General features: G+C 34.8%; 1 protein-coding gene across 6 annotated transcripts in view; it reads left to right on the top strand.

Moving 5' to 3' along the window:
• The window catches only part of ERO1B (endoplasmic reticulum oxidoreductase 1 beta), an 84,797-nt gene that overhangs the window by 43,893 nt on the left and 21,544 nt on the right, over positions 1-19,360 (top strand). For 3 of the 6 annotated variants that reach the window (XR_016388034.1, XM_089897460.1, XM_089897457.1), the window contains 7 exons: positions 3,422-3,448; positions 6,998-7,090; positions 7,204-7,450; positions 8,484-8,553; positions 10,764-10,850; positions 11,841-11,974; positions 16,738-16,794. Coding sequence is in view for 5 of the 6 variants with exons in the window: in XM_089897460.1 (XP_089753586.1) it covers positions 3,422-3,448; positions 6,998-7,090; positions 7,204-7,450; positions 8,484-8,553; positions 10,764-10,850; positions 11,841-11,974; positions 16,738-16,794 (715 nt within the window). In the remaining variant the exon portion in view is untranslated. Of the gene's footprint in view, positions 1-3,421; positions 3,449-6,997; positions 7,091-7,203; positions 7,451-8,483; positions 8,554-10,763; positions 10,851-11,840; positions 11,975-16,737; positions 19,258-19,360 lie in introns of those variants that run through there. The other 3 variants (XM_089897461.1, XM_089897458.1, XM_089897459.1) reach the window with 2 other exon arrangements.

Here is a 19,360-nt window from a genome sequence, read left to right as displayed (position 1 = left end):
TTCCTCTTTGATTTCTTCAGTGATCTCTTGGTTATTTAGTAACATACTGTTTAGCCTCCATGTGATTGTGTTTTTTTTCCCTGTAATTCATTTCTAATCTCATAGCTTTGTGGTCAGAAAAGACGCTTGATATGATTTCAATTTTCTTAAATTTACTGAGTCTAGATTTGTGACCCAAGATGTGATCTATCCTGGAGAACGTTCTGTGCGCACTTAAGAAGAAAGTGTAATCTGCTCTTTTTGGATGGAATGTCGTATAAATATCAATTAAATCTATCTGGTCTGTTGTGTCATTTAAAGCTTGTGTTGCCTTATTAATTTTCTGTTTGGAAGATCTGCCTGTTGGTGTAAGTGAGGTGTTATCTGTCTGTTGGAGTAAGTGAGGTGTTAAAGTCCCCCACTATTATTGTGTTACTGTCGATTTTCTCTTTTATAGCTGTTAGCAGTTGCCTTATGTATTGAGGTGCTCCGATGTTGGGTGCATAAATATTTACAATTGTTATATCTTCTTCTTGGATTGACACTACATTATGTAGTGTCCTTCCTTGTCTCTTGTAACATTCTTTATTTTAAAGTCTGTTTTATCTGAGTATTGCTACTCCAGCTTTCTTTTGATTTTCATTTGCATAGAATATCTTTTTGTATCCCCTCACTTTTAGTCTGAATGTGTCCCTAGGTCTGAAGTGAGTCCCTTGTAGACAACATGTATATGGATCTTGTTTTTGTATCCATTCAGCAAGGCTGTGTCATTTGGTTGGAGCATTTAATCCATTCACGTTTAATGTAATTATCGATATGTATGTTCCTAGTACCATTTTCTTAATTGTTTTGGGTTTGTTTTTGTAGGTCCTTTTCTTCTCTGTGTTTCCCACTTACAGAAGTTCCTTTAGCATTTGTTGTAGAGCTGGTTTGGTGGTTAATATTCTTAACTGTGTTTCTTCCCCACTATTCCTGACTTCCACAGCTAGCTTTCCAACAGCTTTTTTCCAAAAATGAAATTTTCTGTCAGAATTCCACATGTAAAGCTAATCAAGACAGGGCTGCTGTGGAGCCTGAAAGCCCAGCCTTCTGGCCTCTCCCCCACATCTAGGCAGCCCCATAACCCCTGCAGGGATGCTTTCACTGACTAGAGTTTGGGAAGTGCTTTTGTTAAGGTGAATATGTGCTGAGGAGCAGTAACTTAAAAAAGAAAAGTACTCCAGTCTGGAAACACATGTTCAGAGAGTTGTGTGCATAATGATTAAAGGAGTGACTGTATATTTGTTAATTATTGAAACTAGTGGTCTTTATGATTGTTTACTTACTCTCTGATACTATTTATTGCATAAAACATATGTGAAAATCTTGTACTCTTTGGCCTATATTCTTATTAAGAAGTCTTATTTACAGGGTAACTACACACTGAGCAAGGTTCATGGTATAATTAATAGTTTAACACATAGTAAGTTTTAATCCCATAAATAGGATTGGAATCTGAACTGTGTAAGACATTTTCTAAAATCCTGTCTATTATTTTCTCTTTCAGGAGAAGATGATGGTAAGTTAAAAGTCTCATTTTATGTTTGCTTCAAATGTAGAAGAAATGCCTTTAATGATCAAAATTTTATTTTTTCCTGTTTTTAATTCAAAAGAAAGTATCCAATTTTTTTTCAGAAAATAGCTACCAATCAATGGTGACCAAAAAAATAAGAGTGTTTTTTATAATTTAAAGTTACCCTACGTTAGGGACTTCCCTGGTGGCACAGTGGTTGAGAACCTGCCTGCCAGTGCAGGGGACATGGGTTCGATCTCTGATCCACGAAGATCCCACATGCCGTGGAACAACTAAGCCTGTGCGCCACAACTATTGAGCCTGTGCTCTAGAGCCCACGAGGCACAACTACTGAAGCCTGCGTGCCTGGAGCCTGTGCTCCGCAACAAGAGCAGGCACCGCAGTGAGAAGCCCGTGCACTGCAACAAAGAGTAGCCCCTGCTCGCCGCAACTAGGGAAAGCCCGTGCGCAGCAACAAAGACCCAACACAATCAAAAATAAATAAATAAATTTATTTATTAAAAAAAATAAAGTTACCCTATGTGTCAAGGGCACTGTGATGGGCATTGTAAAGGATAGAAAGATGTATAAAACATGCCTTCCCTCTAGGAGCTAAAAATATGTATAGTGGGAATGATCAGCACTGTACATAAGTGATAATAAAGAAGTATTACATACATAGTACAGCAGTAGGTGGTATAGCTCTTCAGAGGTAGAACAGATCCTGCCTCATTGGGAAAATTTACTGGAGGAGGTGGCATTTGAGATGGACTTGAATGATGGACTGATTTACAGCCTGAAGAATTGGATAGTGTGTGCTACTTGGGTGACAGCATGGACCAAGGGGTTGAGAAAGGAAAAACAAGGCATGTTTGGGGAGAGTAGGAAAGACTTCATATATGGGGTAATTTAAAATTAGAAAGATGAGTAGAGGCCAGATTATTGAGGACCTTAGGAGCTAGACTTTTTTCCTGTTAGCAGCTGGGGCTTTTTGAGTAAACAAGTGAGATAATGAATGATGTTTTGTGTAAGAGTATCATCTAAGTGAGAGTATGTTGAATGAATGATTCTCTAGGAAGATGTTTGTGTTGCTTTGCTAAGGATCAAGACTCTCAGGAGGCAAAGTAATTCCCCACCATCTAATTTATCCCCTGGACTCCTTGCTCAACTCACCTATGTGTTGAGTTTTTATCATCATGCTTTGCTTTTTGCAATTAAAATAAGGATGAGTATAGGAAGTATATTAACTGTTTTATTATCTTTATTGACTGCCATTTTTCTTTTCACTCAGAACAATATTGGGCTAGAAATAGTTCTTTTAGCATAGTACACAAGGAAGGCCCCTTCATATTCTGGTCGTTAACTTTTCTGAAGAATTATTTTGAAAATTTAGGAAACTTTTTTATTATCTCTTAAAACTTAGTAGTTTTAGATAATTGAGGAAATATACTTAGGTTTATTGCTCAGGAAAAATGGAATTAATAATTTGATTTTCATATTAATTCACTTTTTTCTGGAAGCTTTGAATAATGCTATGGTTATCAAAAGCAAATTTAAGATTGTTTCTCCTCATACTTAAGGATATTTGAGCCTTCAAGTGAATAAGGTTTACATAATATTTTGACTGGAAGTTTTCTCAAAAATTTTACAAGTCAAAATGTCATTTATAAGAACGTTTTCCCAGAACTACTTCAGTAACTTTTGGACTTTATTTTCTAGAACCATATGCCTGTTTTTCCATTACACATGAGCAGTGGACATATTCCTTAATCTGTCATGAGAAATGTTTTATAGACTTAATTTATTCTTATTTATGAATGACCATTTAAACATTTTAACCCAATTCTGTGTGTGTGTATAATTTTGATTGTTTTTGTTTTGTTTTTTTAGGAGAATCGTTCTACACGTGGCTAGAAGGTAAATTTAATGTCTGCATTTTAAATTTATTGGCATCTTGCAAAAAATGAATTGATTTATTTAATATATATTTGTAAGTTTTAGGATTCATTAAATCTTGACAGTGTTTGAAAGAAAATAACATGTTTTAGGTTATTATAGTTTAGGATAAAATTATTTGAAAATTTTGATGATATTGGTCAGCTAAAAACCAGTGTTATGGAAATACACAGGGCAGATGTGGTCATCAGGGTTCCAGAACTGGTTCCCAGTCTTATCTCCATTCTGTATGTAATACTCATCCAAACTACTTTTCTAGTAACCACTGTGCAAGTCTGTTTTTTTAAGTAGAGGCATTCTTTTTGGAAGGAAGTACTTTTTTTTATATATGAAATTAAGGGAAGATGAATTTGAATTCAGAAGGTTTTAAACATGTTTACACATATAGTCTAAACTTGTCTAACTAAAGGATAAAGTAATATAGATCCCAATATATCATATACCTTCGCATTCTTATATTTTCTAGTGTTGAAATTATGAAACGTTATTAATGGAAAGCTGAAACATCCTAGGATTTTAACAACTTTGGTTAATAACTGGATATATGCTGCTTTTAAAAAATTTACCAAATTGCCATTAATTTATGAAACCAAAAGTTCAAATATATTAATGAAAGATAAGTTGAATGACACTGGAAAATGGATATTTCCTAGCCATAACCTTATAGGAACTCTACTGAGTTAAACTAAGCACTTAATTCCATTTTATCTTTGTTAATCAGTCGTGTTAACTTATGAACGTGATTTCTCTTTGTTTTTTAATGAGCTTTTTTTTTTTTTTTGGCTGTGTTGGGCCTTCGTTGCTGCACATGGGCTTTCTCTAGTTGCGGAGCATGGGCTTCTCATTGCGGTGGCTTCTCTTGTGGAGCACGGGCTCTAGGCACGCGGGCTTCAGGTAGTTGTGGCACGTGGGCTCAGTAGTTGTGGCTCGCGGGCTCTAGAGCTCAGGCTCAGTAGTTGTGGCACCCGGGCTTAGTTGTTCTGTGACATGTGGGCTCTTCCTGGACCAGGGATCGAACCTGTGTCCCCCGCATTGGCAGGCAGATTACTATCTACTGTGCCACCAGGGAAGCCCAATGAACTATTTTTGATGTGCAGATACTGCTAGGAATTATATTGATAAATGGCCAATGTGGGAAGAGATGGTTATCTTTGTTTAACTTTATTTTAAGAGCACAAATTGTGAAAAGTAGTGTTTAGGTTAAAAGAGGTGGTCAGAGACTCTGCATATTGATAATGGAGGATGAGAATGAAATTTATGGGCAGTATCGGATTCTAGGGTATACTATATCAACCACTCTCCTAGTATCCTATTGATGGGAGTCTCTGAATATTGATACACAGTCCAGCGAGAACTCCTATTTATAGGCAACTTTTCTGAGACTCAGTTTCCTGATCTGGGACACGAGAGTGGCACTAGCCATCCAGCTTACCTACACTGTGAGTGTAGATGATGCCTGTGAAAACTGCTTCGAAAATCACTAAACAGTGTACAAATGCCAAATAATAGTGTTAACAATGTATCTAGCCCTTTTGTGAGAGAAAAAGTTATATATTGGTGTCCTGTAATTCAGTTGATGAAAATGAATTTGAATGAAATTAAATCCAGAAGAGGAAGAGGAGAACCACTTTCTAAATTGAATAGTTGGATTTGCCAGGCATTAGGGCTGGCAGCAGACCGCAGTCGGGGAGCACCTCTCCAGCACTTTCTGCTAAGAGTGTTGTGTGTCTTCTTGGTGCATTCACTTGGCTCATCTTTTATTATTAAGATTTTGCTTGAAGTTACCTAATTTTCACAGTTTACAGAAGTACAGGTCTACTCCTTCCTTCCCTCTTACCACCCATCCCCTTTTAGGTAAGGGGCTTTGTGGGCTTTGCAAATTAGAATTCCCTCCTAGTTTTCATGTTCTCATTTTTAGGCATATGAATTTTCATGAGCTTTGCTTTGCCTATTTTCCCTTCTCTTGTCTTTAGATATTTTACTGCTTAGAGAAGTAGGTTGAAAGGAAGAGGAAGTGAACTTCAAATCTGATCATTTTGGTACTTGATAACAGATTTGATTAAAAGTTTTACTAGAGAAGTTAATACCTAATGTTTTATCAAAGTTATTCATATTGTTTATATCCCTTGTTACCATAAGCATTCAAATTTGGCCATATACTTTTATGAAGAAGCCACAAAACAGAACTGAATTTCTACCTTTTGGTCTCTATCCGTGGTGATGAGAATGTTCTAGGAAGAATTTTGAATTAGGGAATGAGATCTCAAAATAATTATTTTTTCCTATTAGAAGCTACTTGCTTCAGAGCCATCTATGGTAGAACATAAAGGGAAAGTAAGTTGAAGATCTAAAAGATCCTGAAAGGATGCAAAGTAAGCCACATACATACTCTTAAAAAATCCTTCAGCATATAAATGAGATTGTTTCTTAGTTTCCACTGTTGAAGCCCATTTTTCCCCATAGGGAGAGTAAAAAAACCAGAAAGCAAAAAAGACAAAAACAAACTCTGTTGGGTGGTAGGAAAGGGGAAAAGCTAATTGTTCTGCGTCTAGTGTGGATTCTTAAAACTTTTTGCATTTTTATCTATTTTAAAATTTTTCTATAAAGAAAATTTCCTAAAAATGTTTCTCTTTTTTCATTGTGGTAAAATATACACAGTATAAAATTTACCTTAAGCACTTCAGAATTTATTTAATAGCATTAAGTTCATTCACAATGTGTATTACTCTTATAATAGAAAATATTTTTAAATGGAGGTGGGGGTTGGATAGGATGGCGAAATTATCTTGACCTCTGTCTTGAGCAAAAGCCTGTGTGGCTTAAGAAGGCTACATAAAATAAATTTCCATCATATTACTGAACTCCATCTTGATATGGTTTTACTCACATAGTAAATAATCAGCACACATTTTTTTTTTTAATTGGCTGAAACTCCTGGATGTCTGTTTTCCAAGTTTTTGCTCCTTACCTGTGGAACATACAGTTAAGTAGAATTAGAGAATTCCAGGGCAAAGGATTAATAAGAGCCACTAAAGAATCTGGAGGAAGGAGAGAAACAGAATTCAGTCTCTTCTTCCTCCACCAACAAGTAGGTTCAAATAAAGAACATCTATAGGGAAGGGAAAAGGAGAAACAGCTATTGTTACGCCAAAGCAGTGACTTTATATGTGCTTTAGTTTAGCCTAAACCACAAAAAATCTGTGCTGTTGCCTTCTGGGTAACATGAGGACCCTTCCAAGTGCATCCATAGTGTTTGGACCTCCAGTAACCCAGACATTTGTATCTTATTCTGCACTAAGTTATCATACTCAGTTAACTCCATTCTGAAGTCAGAATCTTATTTTATCTTCTAGTGATAGTATCTCAATCTAATTATTTTATATTAGTCCTTGATTTGTTAATGTCCTCAAACGTTAACTTTAAAAATAAGCCCATGTACCTAATCCTGTTGATTCAGTATTTTTGTTATCTAAATGGATGTGATTTCTTTTTCAATATTTTTCTGAATAGGTTTGTGTTTGGAGAAAAGAGTCTTCTATAAGCTTATATCGGGACTTCATGCTAGTATCAATTTACATCTATGCGCAAATTATCTTTTGGAAGGTAATCAGATTTTTTCTATTAGTATAAAAATTGTTGGGGAAAATACATATTCTCTATAGAGCAAAAATCCTGTTTATTAAAAGAGTGTATAATATATTTCCCTTTCTCTTTAGAAACCTGGGGTAAACCTACCTGGGGACCTAATATGAAAGAATTTAAACGCCGCTTCGACCCTGTGGAAACCAAGGGAGAAGGCCCAAGAAGGCTAAAGAATCTGTACTTTTTATATTTAATTGAGCTTCGAGCTTTATCAAAGGTGGCCCCTTACTTTGAGCGCTCAATTGTCGATCTTTACACTGGAAATGTAAAAGAGGATGCTGACACAAAAACCCTTCTACTGAATATCTTTCAAGATACAAAGTAAGAATTGATTTGTCAGTGATCTGAAATTCTCCACTCTGTAGTTGAGTGAGGTAGTTCTTGAAATATTGATAAAACAAAAACTGACTCCTGAAAGTTAGGAAAAGGGAGAATTAGAACTGAGAAGGAAAGTGTGCCATAGAATGGCAGCATTTCAAAAATATTTCTAAAAATGTTGACTGAAAAGCGTCTATAAAGCTTTGTAGCATAAATTTTCACACTTGAGAATAGGCTGTATTTTTTTTTTTTGCGGTACGCGGGCCTCTCACTGTTGTGGCCTCTCCCATTGCGGAGCAGAGGCTCCGGACGCACAGGCTCGGCGGCCATGGCTCACGGGCCCAGCTGCTCCGCGGCATGTGCGGTCTTCCCGGACCGGGGCACGAACCTGTGTACCCTGCATCGGCAGGCGGACTCTCAACCACTGCGCCACCAGGGAAGCCTCTAGGCTGTATTTTTAAATATAACTTTAAATTTTATGTAGTACCAAAATTTAATGCTACTTTAATGTTCTTTCTACCAATATTGTATTCTTCCAGTTGCTACTTAAATTCAGATGGTAATAGGTGCTAGCATAAGGATAGATTACCTAAGAGGACATTAGCCTTACGTTCTACAATATAACCTTTAAAAAAAAACCCTGGGTGTATAAAACTGCACTTTACTGATTGTTAAAAATGAGCACAGAGGAGAGTTGGGTTAAGAAATGTCTAAGGTAAATTATGCATTAAATTTTTAAAAATGTTTTAAAATGTTAAAAGAGTTTTGTACATTTTTTCACACAAATTGTGTTCAGTTAATTTTTTAGGTTATTTTTGTCACGTAATTTCTTCAAAACATTACAGTCTTATAAATTACAAAGCCCTCTTTATCTTGCTTTACTCTTTGATTGGATAGTTTAAACACTTTGCCACCTTCCCACGTTACCAAACCTTACACATGAGTAAATTCTGAATTTTAAATATTTGTAGAGATAGAAAATTCTACCACAGCTTGAATTTTTCATCTGTAGCTTATAATATTTTCATTTCATTAGGTCCTTTCCCATGCACTTTGACGAGAAATCCATGTTTGCAGGTGACAAAAAGGGGGCCAAATCGTTAAAGGTAAAAAGTTCTTGACTGGGGGACTGGGTGGGGAACAGTTTACTGGTTGTGTTTTAATCCTGTTCATCTAAACTTTCTTTCCCAGTTCACCATCTTGTTGGTCTGATTGGATTTTACTATAAATGATACAAAAAGCTCTTTCTCAATTCCTTTCTCCTTTCTAGTTTGCCCAACTGCTTAGTGAATCCTCAGTCATACCTCTGACTAATGACACCTTTGTAAATGTCTTTTCAAAAGGCATTATTTTGAAAGTTTTCTTACTTTATTTTCTTTCATTTACTTATTGCTGTTTTGATGCGTCTTAAAAAAAATCATGCACTATTAGCCACTTTGAAGGCAGTAAATAGTATATTTTCTAATGTTTACTTTACAAAATGTTACAGTTTTGAAACTATTATGTTTTTGTCCTAATGGACTAACATATAAGGCAAAAATTACCTGTTGACCTGTGATGTCAGAAGGAGACTATATTTTAGGAACATTATGCAACTTGATGTTACAAGCACTTGGTTTTCATTTGCTTACAGTAATTAAGGAATACATTGTACCCTTACAGTGTTCATAAAAGTATTTGAAATTGACTGGCAAATAGTCTTCTACCACAGCTCCACAATTTTTTATATGCGATTCTGAAATCCAAAAAGCTCCAAAAACTTGAACATTTTTCTTATGTTTGGTACAAATTAATTTGTTAGCAAAACCTAACCTGAACTGGTGTAAGGATATTTGTAGTGTTTTTAAAAAAATTCTGCTTGGTATGAATATTCTTACATTTTGTTGCAAAAACAATCATGTATTTGATTACAGGGTGTTGCCATACACTCTGGTGGGGTGTTACATAATATATAGTGTGTGTACTACATTTCTAAAATCTCAAAAATTCTGAATTCTGAAACACATTTGGCCCCGAGATGTTTTAGATGTGGATATGCTACAAGAATGAATACATTAGTAAGAGTTCCTTGGTATTTCTGAAATGAAGTAATTTAGCCACAACTATATTTTAGTTTTGGAAGGTTGTTTTGTTTTATGGTTGTTTTAGAGGTATATTAGTATTACAGTATTTAACATAATGCTAATTCATTTTTGTAATGCTTCCTATTTTCTTAGTGTTTATACAAATATTATACTTCCGATCAAGACAACTATAATTACGTATCTTTTTATAGATGAGGAAGGTAAGACTGAGAGCAGAGTAGGGTTTCACAGCTAGCTTTCAAGTTATAAAATGCTGGAAATTTGGTTTCCCATTTTTCAAAGGTGTAGAAAGGAGAATATAAGTCCATTTTTCCATCTGCTCCAAAGAACATGAATTACATGAGAATGGAGAGCAAAGGAGTTTTTCTGTTCTATTTATGTTGTCTTTCTTTTGGCCAAGGTATTGATTCCTCCAAACGCTTCAAGTTTTCGGGTGACTCACTCCAGCTCTTTGCAATAAAATGTTTACCTCGGTGCAATAAAATGATTTTTATTTTCTATGTTTACCCTGTGAAAAAGATGAGGAAACTTCCTCTTAGCTAGTTTTGTCCTCAGAGAAGGTGAGACTGACCTTAGAGTCACAGAAACCCATGCACAGATGCTCACAGGCATCTAACTCTGTGGGAAACTAATACAGCAAAACTCAAGGATCCAGTAAGCAAGCATCCCTGGAGAAGCTGCATTAGCAAATGTGGGGGACTGTGAGATCACAGACCCCTTGTATAGCCCTGTGATCATCGGTGCTGATGGGGAATACATGTTATAAACATGGTGTGGTCCTAAGGAGAGATACGGACACTGATTATTGTTCTAGGACTAGCTTTCTGATTTAGACTCACACAAAACAATGTATCAAAAATAAATGAAACATAATATAGATGTATTTACCACTGGTTGTACACAGATATCAAATGGAAGCAGCAGTTAAGCTCCTTCAAAGTAAAAACCGTGTATTATTTACTTTGGTGTCCCCTGTAGGGTACATGTTGGTGCTTTGCGTGGAGTGGCCCCTCAATCAAAAGTTTGTTGAATTAATATATAGAATGAATTTTATAAACTGCCATTAATGTTAGCTGTTTTATGTGCCATGTTGTGCTATACAAATTCAAATACTTCATTGTTGAAAAAAACAACTCATTCATTAATAAGCTTTGAAACTTTTATTATAATTCAGACAAATGCAGTTTAATTTTAAATGTCTGATTAGAATGAACATGTGTTCTGCTTGTTAGGAGGAATTCCGGTTACATTTCAAGAATATCTCCCGTATAATGGACTGTGTTGGATGTGACAAATGCAGGTTATGGGGGAAATTACAGGTTTGTGTGTTGTCTTCTGTTTTGAAACTATTACTAACCTTAAATTTCTCCACTGAGAAGTTGAAAGTTTTTACTAAAATGTCCTCATTGTTCATTGAATTAGAAACCCAAAGTGTGGTTTTTCTGTTTTATTTATAAAAACAATATTAGACTCTGTGTGTTATATGTGTATGTATTAGGATGTTTTTCCTATTATTGTAGGTTAATGATTTTAGTTTTATTGTATCTGTTTCTGTTAGTACAATCTCAGATTCATTTTTGGAGTTGGTTATAAATAGTGTGTATTGGTATTTTATATACCTATATAAAAGGTAAAATATAATTATATAAGAAATTTAATTATCAAATTTTGGTCACTGAGTTTGTATCAATGATCAAAAGAAGGAGGCCCCCTAGTCACAAAATGGGAAAGTTCTGCCCAGCAGGCCCATTTACCTAAATATTTCAATGTAAAAAGGATTGTGTGACTGTTTTATCTTTTACGAAGATGATATTAAGTCATAGAAAGTCAAGAGACAGAATTTTTTTAATGGAGGCTACACTGAAATCAGATTTTTCTTTTACTCTGTTGCTAATAATTGAGAAATTATTAAGTGTAGGTATCACTATACCTATAAACTCATACTTATTTCTAAGTTTTGAATTGTTAGGGGCTATAAAGAATGCTTTCAGAGTTACATATTGAACGCTGTAATACTAATGTGATATTTTCTACATTAAAAAAAGGCATTTTAGTAATTTGGAATAGTAGGATATGTATCCAAAAAGTGTTAAACTATTCAGATTTCCTTAACAGCTTAGATAAATTTATCATATGCATAATCTGTGAGGAAGTAGAAACTGTGTTTTACATAGTTGAACATTTTGGTGAAAAGTTCAGTTCATGTGAATTTCCTGACTTCTCATCACAGTGACTGAGTATTCCTTTAAACCTTTATAGCAGTTATTATTATATGAATTTAATTAAAAGTTTATCACTATTTTCTTTAGACTCAGGGTTTAGGAACTGCCCTGAAGATATTATTCTCAGAAAAAGAAATCCAAAAGCTTCCAGAGAACAGCCCATCTAAAGGCTTCCAACTCACTCGACAGGAAATAGTTGCTCTTTTAAATGCTTTTGGAAGGTAAGAACTGTTTTCATAGTGAAGACTTTTGATTCCCCTGCTGGTTTCAACAAACTGCAAAGATCATCTTCTTTGCTAAAGTAGTCTGTTTTGCTTTGTTTTGTTGACAGAGAGGGAGCATTATTGTCATATAGCATCGTACCTGCACTCACAAGCCAGTTTCTCTACAGGTTACAGGAAAAAGTAATAGTTTCAAACTGCCGGCATTTCCCAGTTTGCCTTCTCAATTTTGTGGGGAAATATTCTCCTAATAAAATTCTCTTTAGCTGGTTTTAACTCATTCAGGTACAATAGCAGGAGTAAGCAGAGTTTGGTTCAGAAGGTGAGGAAAGAAAAAGACATTAAACCTTTCAGCTGCTCTGTGTCTTAATCTGAGGAGGCATTTTTCTTTCACTCATGCTTCCCCCATTGTTTCTGTGTACATACATACAGTTTGCTTTTTGTTTATACCACAGATGGTTTCAAAAATAATTTGAATTTGCCTACAGAGATACATGCAGTACCAACTAAGTGAAGAATACAGAAGAGAAGGAAAAGAATCATAGAAAATCAGAGAAAACAATACTGTACTGCCCTGGGAAAAAAGGCAAAGTCAGATCAAGGAAGAATTAAAAAAAGAAAGAAAGAACAAAGTAATACAGAGATTATAATGTTTTCTTAACATGCATTTTTAAGTTAAAAAGAGGCAGTTAAATTAAAATAATTGCCCCTTCCCCATCTTAATAGCAAAGATTTCACCTGTTGTTCCCCTGTATTTAAAGATGACCATGTAGGTTGAGATTTCAAACACAAGATAGACATAGCATGTCCACTAGTAATTGGTGTTTCATGAAAAATTCAGTCCACCCACTTATGAGGCTTTGTAGTAAGATAAAATAGGAGAAGCTGAATTAAATTTAAATTATTTGAAATTTAAATGAAAAAATATTTTAATCAATTTAAACACTTTGAACTGAAGAATAGTTGATGTACAGTATTATGTTACAGGTGTACAGTATAGTGATTCACAGTTTTTAAAGGTTATACTCCTTTTATAGTTATTATAAAATGTTGGCTATATCCCCTGTGTTGTACAATGTATCCTTGTAGCTTATTTTATACACAGTAGTTTGTACCTCTTAACCCCCTACCCCTATTTTGCCTCTCCCCAGTGGTAACCACTAGTTCTCTATATCTGGGAATCTCCTTCTTAAAACGTATTTAAATCTAAATAAAATTAAATTGAGAAAGAAGCAGATGTTAACTTCCTCAAAACTTCTCTGCCTCTCACAAGGAATTATTCACAAATGCAACCCTTCCAGCTAAGTTCTCTAACTAGAGCCTGCTAGTACCTTTTATTGCTCCCTAGAGAGCACTGGACTCAGAATCAGGTCCTAGCGTTCTGGAATCCTGGCCCTGCCATTTACTGGCCGCATGAGCTCAGGTACATCACTCCTTTCTCCCAATTTGTTTCCTTTCTCTGTATAATGAAGAGGAGTAAAAACCTTTCTCACAGAGTTAACATGAAGATAAAACGAGGTCCTGTGTGACACTTTTAAATCACAAGACGCTACCTGAAGTCCATGGCAGTGGTGGGCGTGGGGATGGTGATTTACAAACACCGTTGGATGTTTAGTGCCCCAGTATTTTCAGTACTTAAAAAATTGTCTTATTGTTTTTATGGCTAGACTAGATGTGGGAAACCTTTCTTTTCTTAAGGGTAAGGACACTCAGGGTGGGATGGTTACACAAACAAGGTACAGCCTAATTTAATCTCCCTTTTCCTCCCCATGGAAAACAAATGGCAGCCATCTGCTTTTCAAATTTCTTTTAAAATATTCATCTTTCTTTCCCCCTAATATTAAAGTAATTCATGGTCATTATAGAAAATCTGGAAAAACATGTGAAAGTGTAATTTAGAAAATAAATTTAAAAATCACTCATAACCCTACCACCTAGGACGATTTCAACATTTGGCGTATTTTTTTAAATTAATTAATTAATTAATTTATGGCTGTGTTGGGTCTTTGTTTCTGTGCAAGGGCTTTCTCTAGTTTGTGGCAAGCGGGGGCCACTGTTCATCATGGTGCGCGGGCTTCTCACTATCGCGGCCTCTGTTGTTGCAGAGCACAGGCTCCAGATGTGCAGGCTCAGTAGCTGTGGCTCATGGACCTAGTTGCTCTGCGGCATGTGGGATCCTCCCAGACCAGGGCTCGAACCTGTGTCCCCTGCATTAGCAGGCAGATTCTCAACCACTGCGCCACCAGGGAAGCCCTTGGCCTATTTTTAATGTGTATTTTCCCACTACTTATACGTAAAAAATTTACGTACGTACGTGTGTGTGTGTGTGTATGTACATATTTACAGAGTTGAAACCATACATTTTGTATGCTTTCTTATCCTGTTTTACTTGGCATTACATTTAATCATTTCCCAATATTATTAATTTTTTTGTGTTATTTTTTTCTTTTTTATTGAGGTATAATTGACATACAGCATTGTATTAGTTTCAGGTGTCCAACATAATGACTCACTATTTGTATATGTTGCAAAATGATACCACAGTAAGTCTAGGTAGCATCCATCACCACACATACAGAGTTTTTCTTCTTGTGATGAGAACTTTTGAGATTTACTCTTTTAGCAACTTTTAGATACATAAGCACTATTTTTAATATAGGCCAATATTCTATTACATGGACATACCACAATTTAGTCATTCTGTTATTTCTTAGTCGAATTTAACTGTTTCCTTCATATGTATTCTATACATTTCTTACTTTTTCCTTAAAAAATATTACAGTTCTTAATAATTGTTAATGAGATGTTCATTGTATCTTCCACCTGATTATCAGTCCATTTAAATAATACATGATTTTGGCTGCACTAACACAAAAAATTATTGTGTTACACTTTGGGAGGGTTTGTGCATTTGTTCTTGTTAAGTGAATTGGTAGTTTTCTTGGTCTGACAACCTATATAATACAATTCTGCTTCAATTAGGGCAGCTAGGACAGCATTGCTTTGTCATGTGATGCTAGTGGGCAGAGACATACAGTGAGCATTGTCTTTGGTTCTGGCCAAGGAAGGCTGGGAAATGTGGTTTCTTTATCTTGAATACTCTGCAAATGTCTTTCCTACACTAACAGCCATTTTTTGATGGTTTCAACATTTATATCAAAGGGCTTATTTTCCAGGGAACAAATTAATGTACCTGTTGGCTATTAAAATATATTTTAGTATCCCTCTAAAAGTACCGGCAAAGCAGTAGGTAAATGCAGGTACAGTCTGTGCCTTCCTGTGTCTGTCTTAGAATAATAATGGGGAATGTGGAAAATCTCTCTTGTGTAATAAATTGTGAGGTCTGGAATGCATCTTCACAGAGATTCTGGTCCCATATAGTGCTGGCGAGTTTGTACTCCCCACGTAAAAGGTAACCTACAGTTAATTTGTATGATAACCTTTGAGTTTTCTGACACTCTCCATTCTGTATCTAAATCAGACTTTGAGCATACGTTTTTCATTGTTTTTTTCAGCTGCTGCTCTTTACTAAGCTCTCTTTTCTTTAGTTATGGGACCTTGGTTTCTACCGTATCTTCATATGTATTTTGATAGGTTTTTTTAAAAACAGGTACTTTGAGGTACAGCATATGATTTTACACATTTATTTTGTTTAATAATCATAATGTTTTTCGTAATAAGTAAACACTGTTTCAGTCCTCTAATATTCTGAGGATTAGAGTAAGAATTCATTTTCTGTTAATCCTACAGCTTGTAAGAATATAAAGAAAATGTTTTTGAGACCATAACAGACATAGATTTTTTTTTGAGAGGACATATGGTCTTGGGATCTGATGAACTGGTTAGAACCCACCTACTCTACTAGCTGAGCAGCCCTGGGAAAATTACTTAATTTATTTGAGCCTCAGTTTTCCTAAAATGTAAAATCAGGGTTAATTTTGTCTACCTTGTGGAATTTTTTTAAACAATTAATGAGATTATATCTGTGATGAGCTTAGAACGTTGCCTACCATACTTTAAGCTCTCAATATAAGAAAAGCTATTATTTATTAAGTTCTTAAAGAAATGAGCTCAGTACTGCATTCTACATTATCTTAAGCTATAGAAAGAAAAACATTAGATTTTTATTGTATCGACCCTGAATTGCACCTAAGGATAATTGAGCTTACAGAATTTTTTTTTTTATGATATCCATTCTAGAGTTTTACTTCTGGGTCTGGGCTCAGAAGCATTTCATTCATTTATTCACTCAATAATAATTTATTGAACGCTATAAATATGGGTGGATGGAGGGCACAGGGATTCATCAATAGAATAAATAGAACCTGTACCTTTGTGTTAAAACAAATTAGTGTTTGGGTTAAAACAAATCCGTGTTTGGGGAACAACAAGAAAGAAGCGGATTTGGAGAGTAGTGTGCAAAATGAATTTATAAGGCCATTGTAAATGATTTGAGATTCTTTATTGTAATGAATTATCATACCACCGTTCCCATCATTAATCTAGAATCTGTTGATAATATGAAGTAACTGGCTTCCTTTGCCCCTTCTAAACCAAGAGTAACGAGCTACAGCTCTGTTTTGTCAGTCTTTAATAATTATAGCATACGCATTTAAAAATGGAAGCTTCACTGCTTAGTGTTGTTTACATCATTTTATTTTCGATTTTGCTTTCAAATTGTAGCCCATATAACAGCATCAATAATTTGAAATGTGTACACATCATATTAGCTGTGCTAATATGCTTTCTTTTTTCTCTTGTAGGCTTTCTACAAGTATAAAAGAGTTACAGAATTTCAAAGTCTTATTACAACACAGTAGGTAATAGAGGCTTTTATATGTCTAATTAGAGACATAAAGTGACTGTGTGAAGCCTTTTTAGTCTTGGACATTTCAGCAGAAGGAGACTAATCTTCAGACTTCAAGAATTCTGAACTCTTAAAGAGAAAATTCAAATGTTCACTTGAATATTTATGCTTCTTAATAGATTATCAATTAGGGGTATTTGTAAAGGAAGTATATACTTTTAAAACATGTAAACTATACTAATTCTGTATTTAATTCCATGTGTTTCCATCTGTTGAATATTCTGCTATTCCATTTGTTTAGAATTGGCTTTGTGCTTATTCTATTCTTTATTTCCAGCTGTCAAACTTAAATGACTATGTCTCCATCTGAATAATACTGTTAACTAGTCTATTATGGAAAAGGAGAGCTAGGGAGCAAATGTTGCTTAGGGCAGGTATCAGTGACAAAAATTCGTCAGTTATTTTTAAATGTATTTTTAGCCTTGCCTAGCTCTGTGTGTCACCTTCTGTAATATGGAAGTGTCAGCGTGATCAATGACCCTTTCAATGTATAGTTATAACTTAGAATCCCCAAGGCTTCGGTTTCATTGGTTTTTATTGAAGATTTTAGGTGGTGGTGGTTGTGTTTTGCTTTGGTCTAAAGGACCTGCTTCGGCAAAGGTGAATAAGTAATATCCCCATGCTACCCAGCCAGATTTCATGCGCCTGCGGTGGGCTGGCTCAAGAGGATTCTTTACTTAGAACCTGTAAATCAGTTTCTATTGATTGTGTGTTTCTTTGCCCCTACTCCAATTTTAGAAATTTTTGTTTAATAAACCAAAAAAAATCGCATAAATACTTATTTAACAGTTTCCATCTTGATAAAATTTGAATGGAATTGTATGGATTTATAACACCAAATGAAAACATTATATACACAAAACTTACTATTTTAAAGTAAGCATTTTTAAGGGACTTTATTTCAGAATACAGTCTATGCAATGCTCTTTCAATCTGATTTTCTTTGGTAGGGTATTTAAGTAGATAAATTAATTCATACCTTCTCTAAGCTTCCCCTTTCCCCACCTTTTCTTTTTTAGTTCTTTGTATATAAATGGTACTTCATGTGACTTGTACCAACAGATGACTTCATAAGTCCTAAACTGTCATTTTTTAAACCTAGGATTTAAATATCCTTAATATTTAAAATATTGATTATTTTAAAAGGTGTTAGTATATATAATGTGATTAATTCGGAAGGTTGCATCTGTGTAGAAGTCACGCGGGTATCAGTCTTTCATGAAGTAAATAAGTGCTCTTAAACCCATATCTTATCCTGCCAAAGTCTGAATGTGTTCACTGATGATTTTTAGTGACATATTTTAACTTGTATTTAGTTGGCTTATCCCTTTTAAAAATACTTAGCCGTCCCTTGGAGGGCTATGGTTTGAGGGAGTAAGATCTCACTATTTAATTATTTTCTTACCCCATTTCTAACCTTTATAGACCTGGAGTTTTCATGTTGTTGTTGACAGTGGTGGTATTTTTTTTAAGTTGAATAAAACAGGCTGACTTGGTTGGAGGCTCCTCTACTTTTTCTTTTCATTTTTAGGGATGCAAGTTATTGTCTGGTGGGAGAGGGGGACCTTCAGGTAAATTTAACTAAAAAGTGAATATCTAAGTAATCTTGTTGGTAAATTAATAAGAATTATTCTTAGTGTTTTTCAGAGTCTAAGAAAATGTGAATGTTTTGCACTTTGTCTATTATTACTGTAAGTTTAAAAATCTTTTTGGTAGTGTCACTTCATCGTTCCCTCAGTTAAAGATAAAGGCTATTATTTAAGCTCTGTTTCCTGGAGAAGATCTTTGGTCATTTCCATTTCTTGCTTCTTTCCTTTACTGTGATTTGTTTCCAGATTAGTTACAATTGTGTATTAGAGTGAGTTCTAGGAATTAAAAGATCTAGTTAGGGTAAAAAGTTCTTTTAAAGGTTTTAACAGATCTTTCACTACCAAGAAAATAAACAAATGAAGTATTCTTAAGCTGAAATCTATTTGATTAACTTTATTTTACCATAAATTAGATTGTGGTGGGCAGCCTACATTTTTGTGTATGTGTGTGCTTTTCAAATGAATGTGTATGTGATAGGAATCTTTGTTTTGGCGAGCCTGGTGATGTTTTATGGTCCTTGTGATATAAACTTTTTTCCAACTCACATACCTTTTTGTTGTCAAGTGATACTAGAGTACCGACTGCATTGTGAAAATGCTTGCCTGGCAATAATACCTCTTGGCATTTTGTCTTTATCTCATCACCTAATTTAAAAGTCCAACACTTGATAATGTAACTTGACAGAAATGATTGTACCAGCTGATAAAGTAATGAAAAGGAAGAAAAGGAAAATATTCCTTCCTTCAATGGCATGAGTTTATTTTTTTTTCTTAAGTGGCATCTATGTAAGTTAGAAATACTGTATATTAAAACTGGTAAATTTAAATGTTTCTCTTGTGTTGATTCTTAGATTATGAGGAGGATCAGACAATATTAGTAATAGTTTTTACAGTTTTGAAATCTGATAAACCCAGCATTTTATTTTGACA

The sequence above is a fragment of the Delphinapterus leucas genome, chromosome 16 (genome assembly GCF_059928025.1).
Source record: "Delphinapterus leucas isolate spDelLeu-1000000601 "Yukka" chromosome 16, BTC_Dleu_Yukka2, whole genome shotgun sequence".
NCBI lineage: Eukaryota > Metazoa > Chordata > Mammalia > Artiodactyla > Monodontidae > Delphinapterus > Delphinapterus leucas.
The sequence above is the reverse complement of the archived record's forward strand: the minus strand, read 5'-3'. Positions and strand labels throughout refer to the sequence as shown.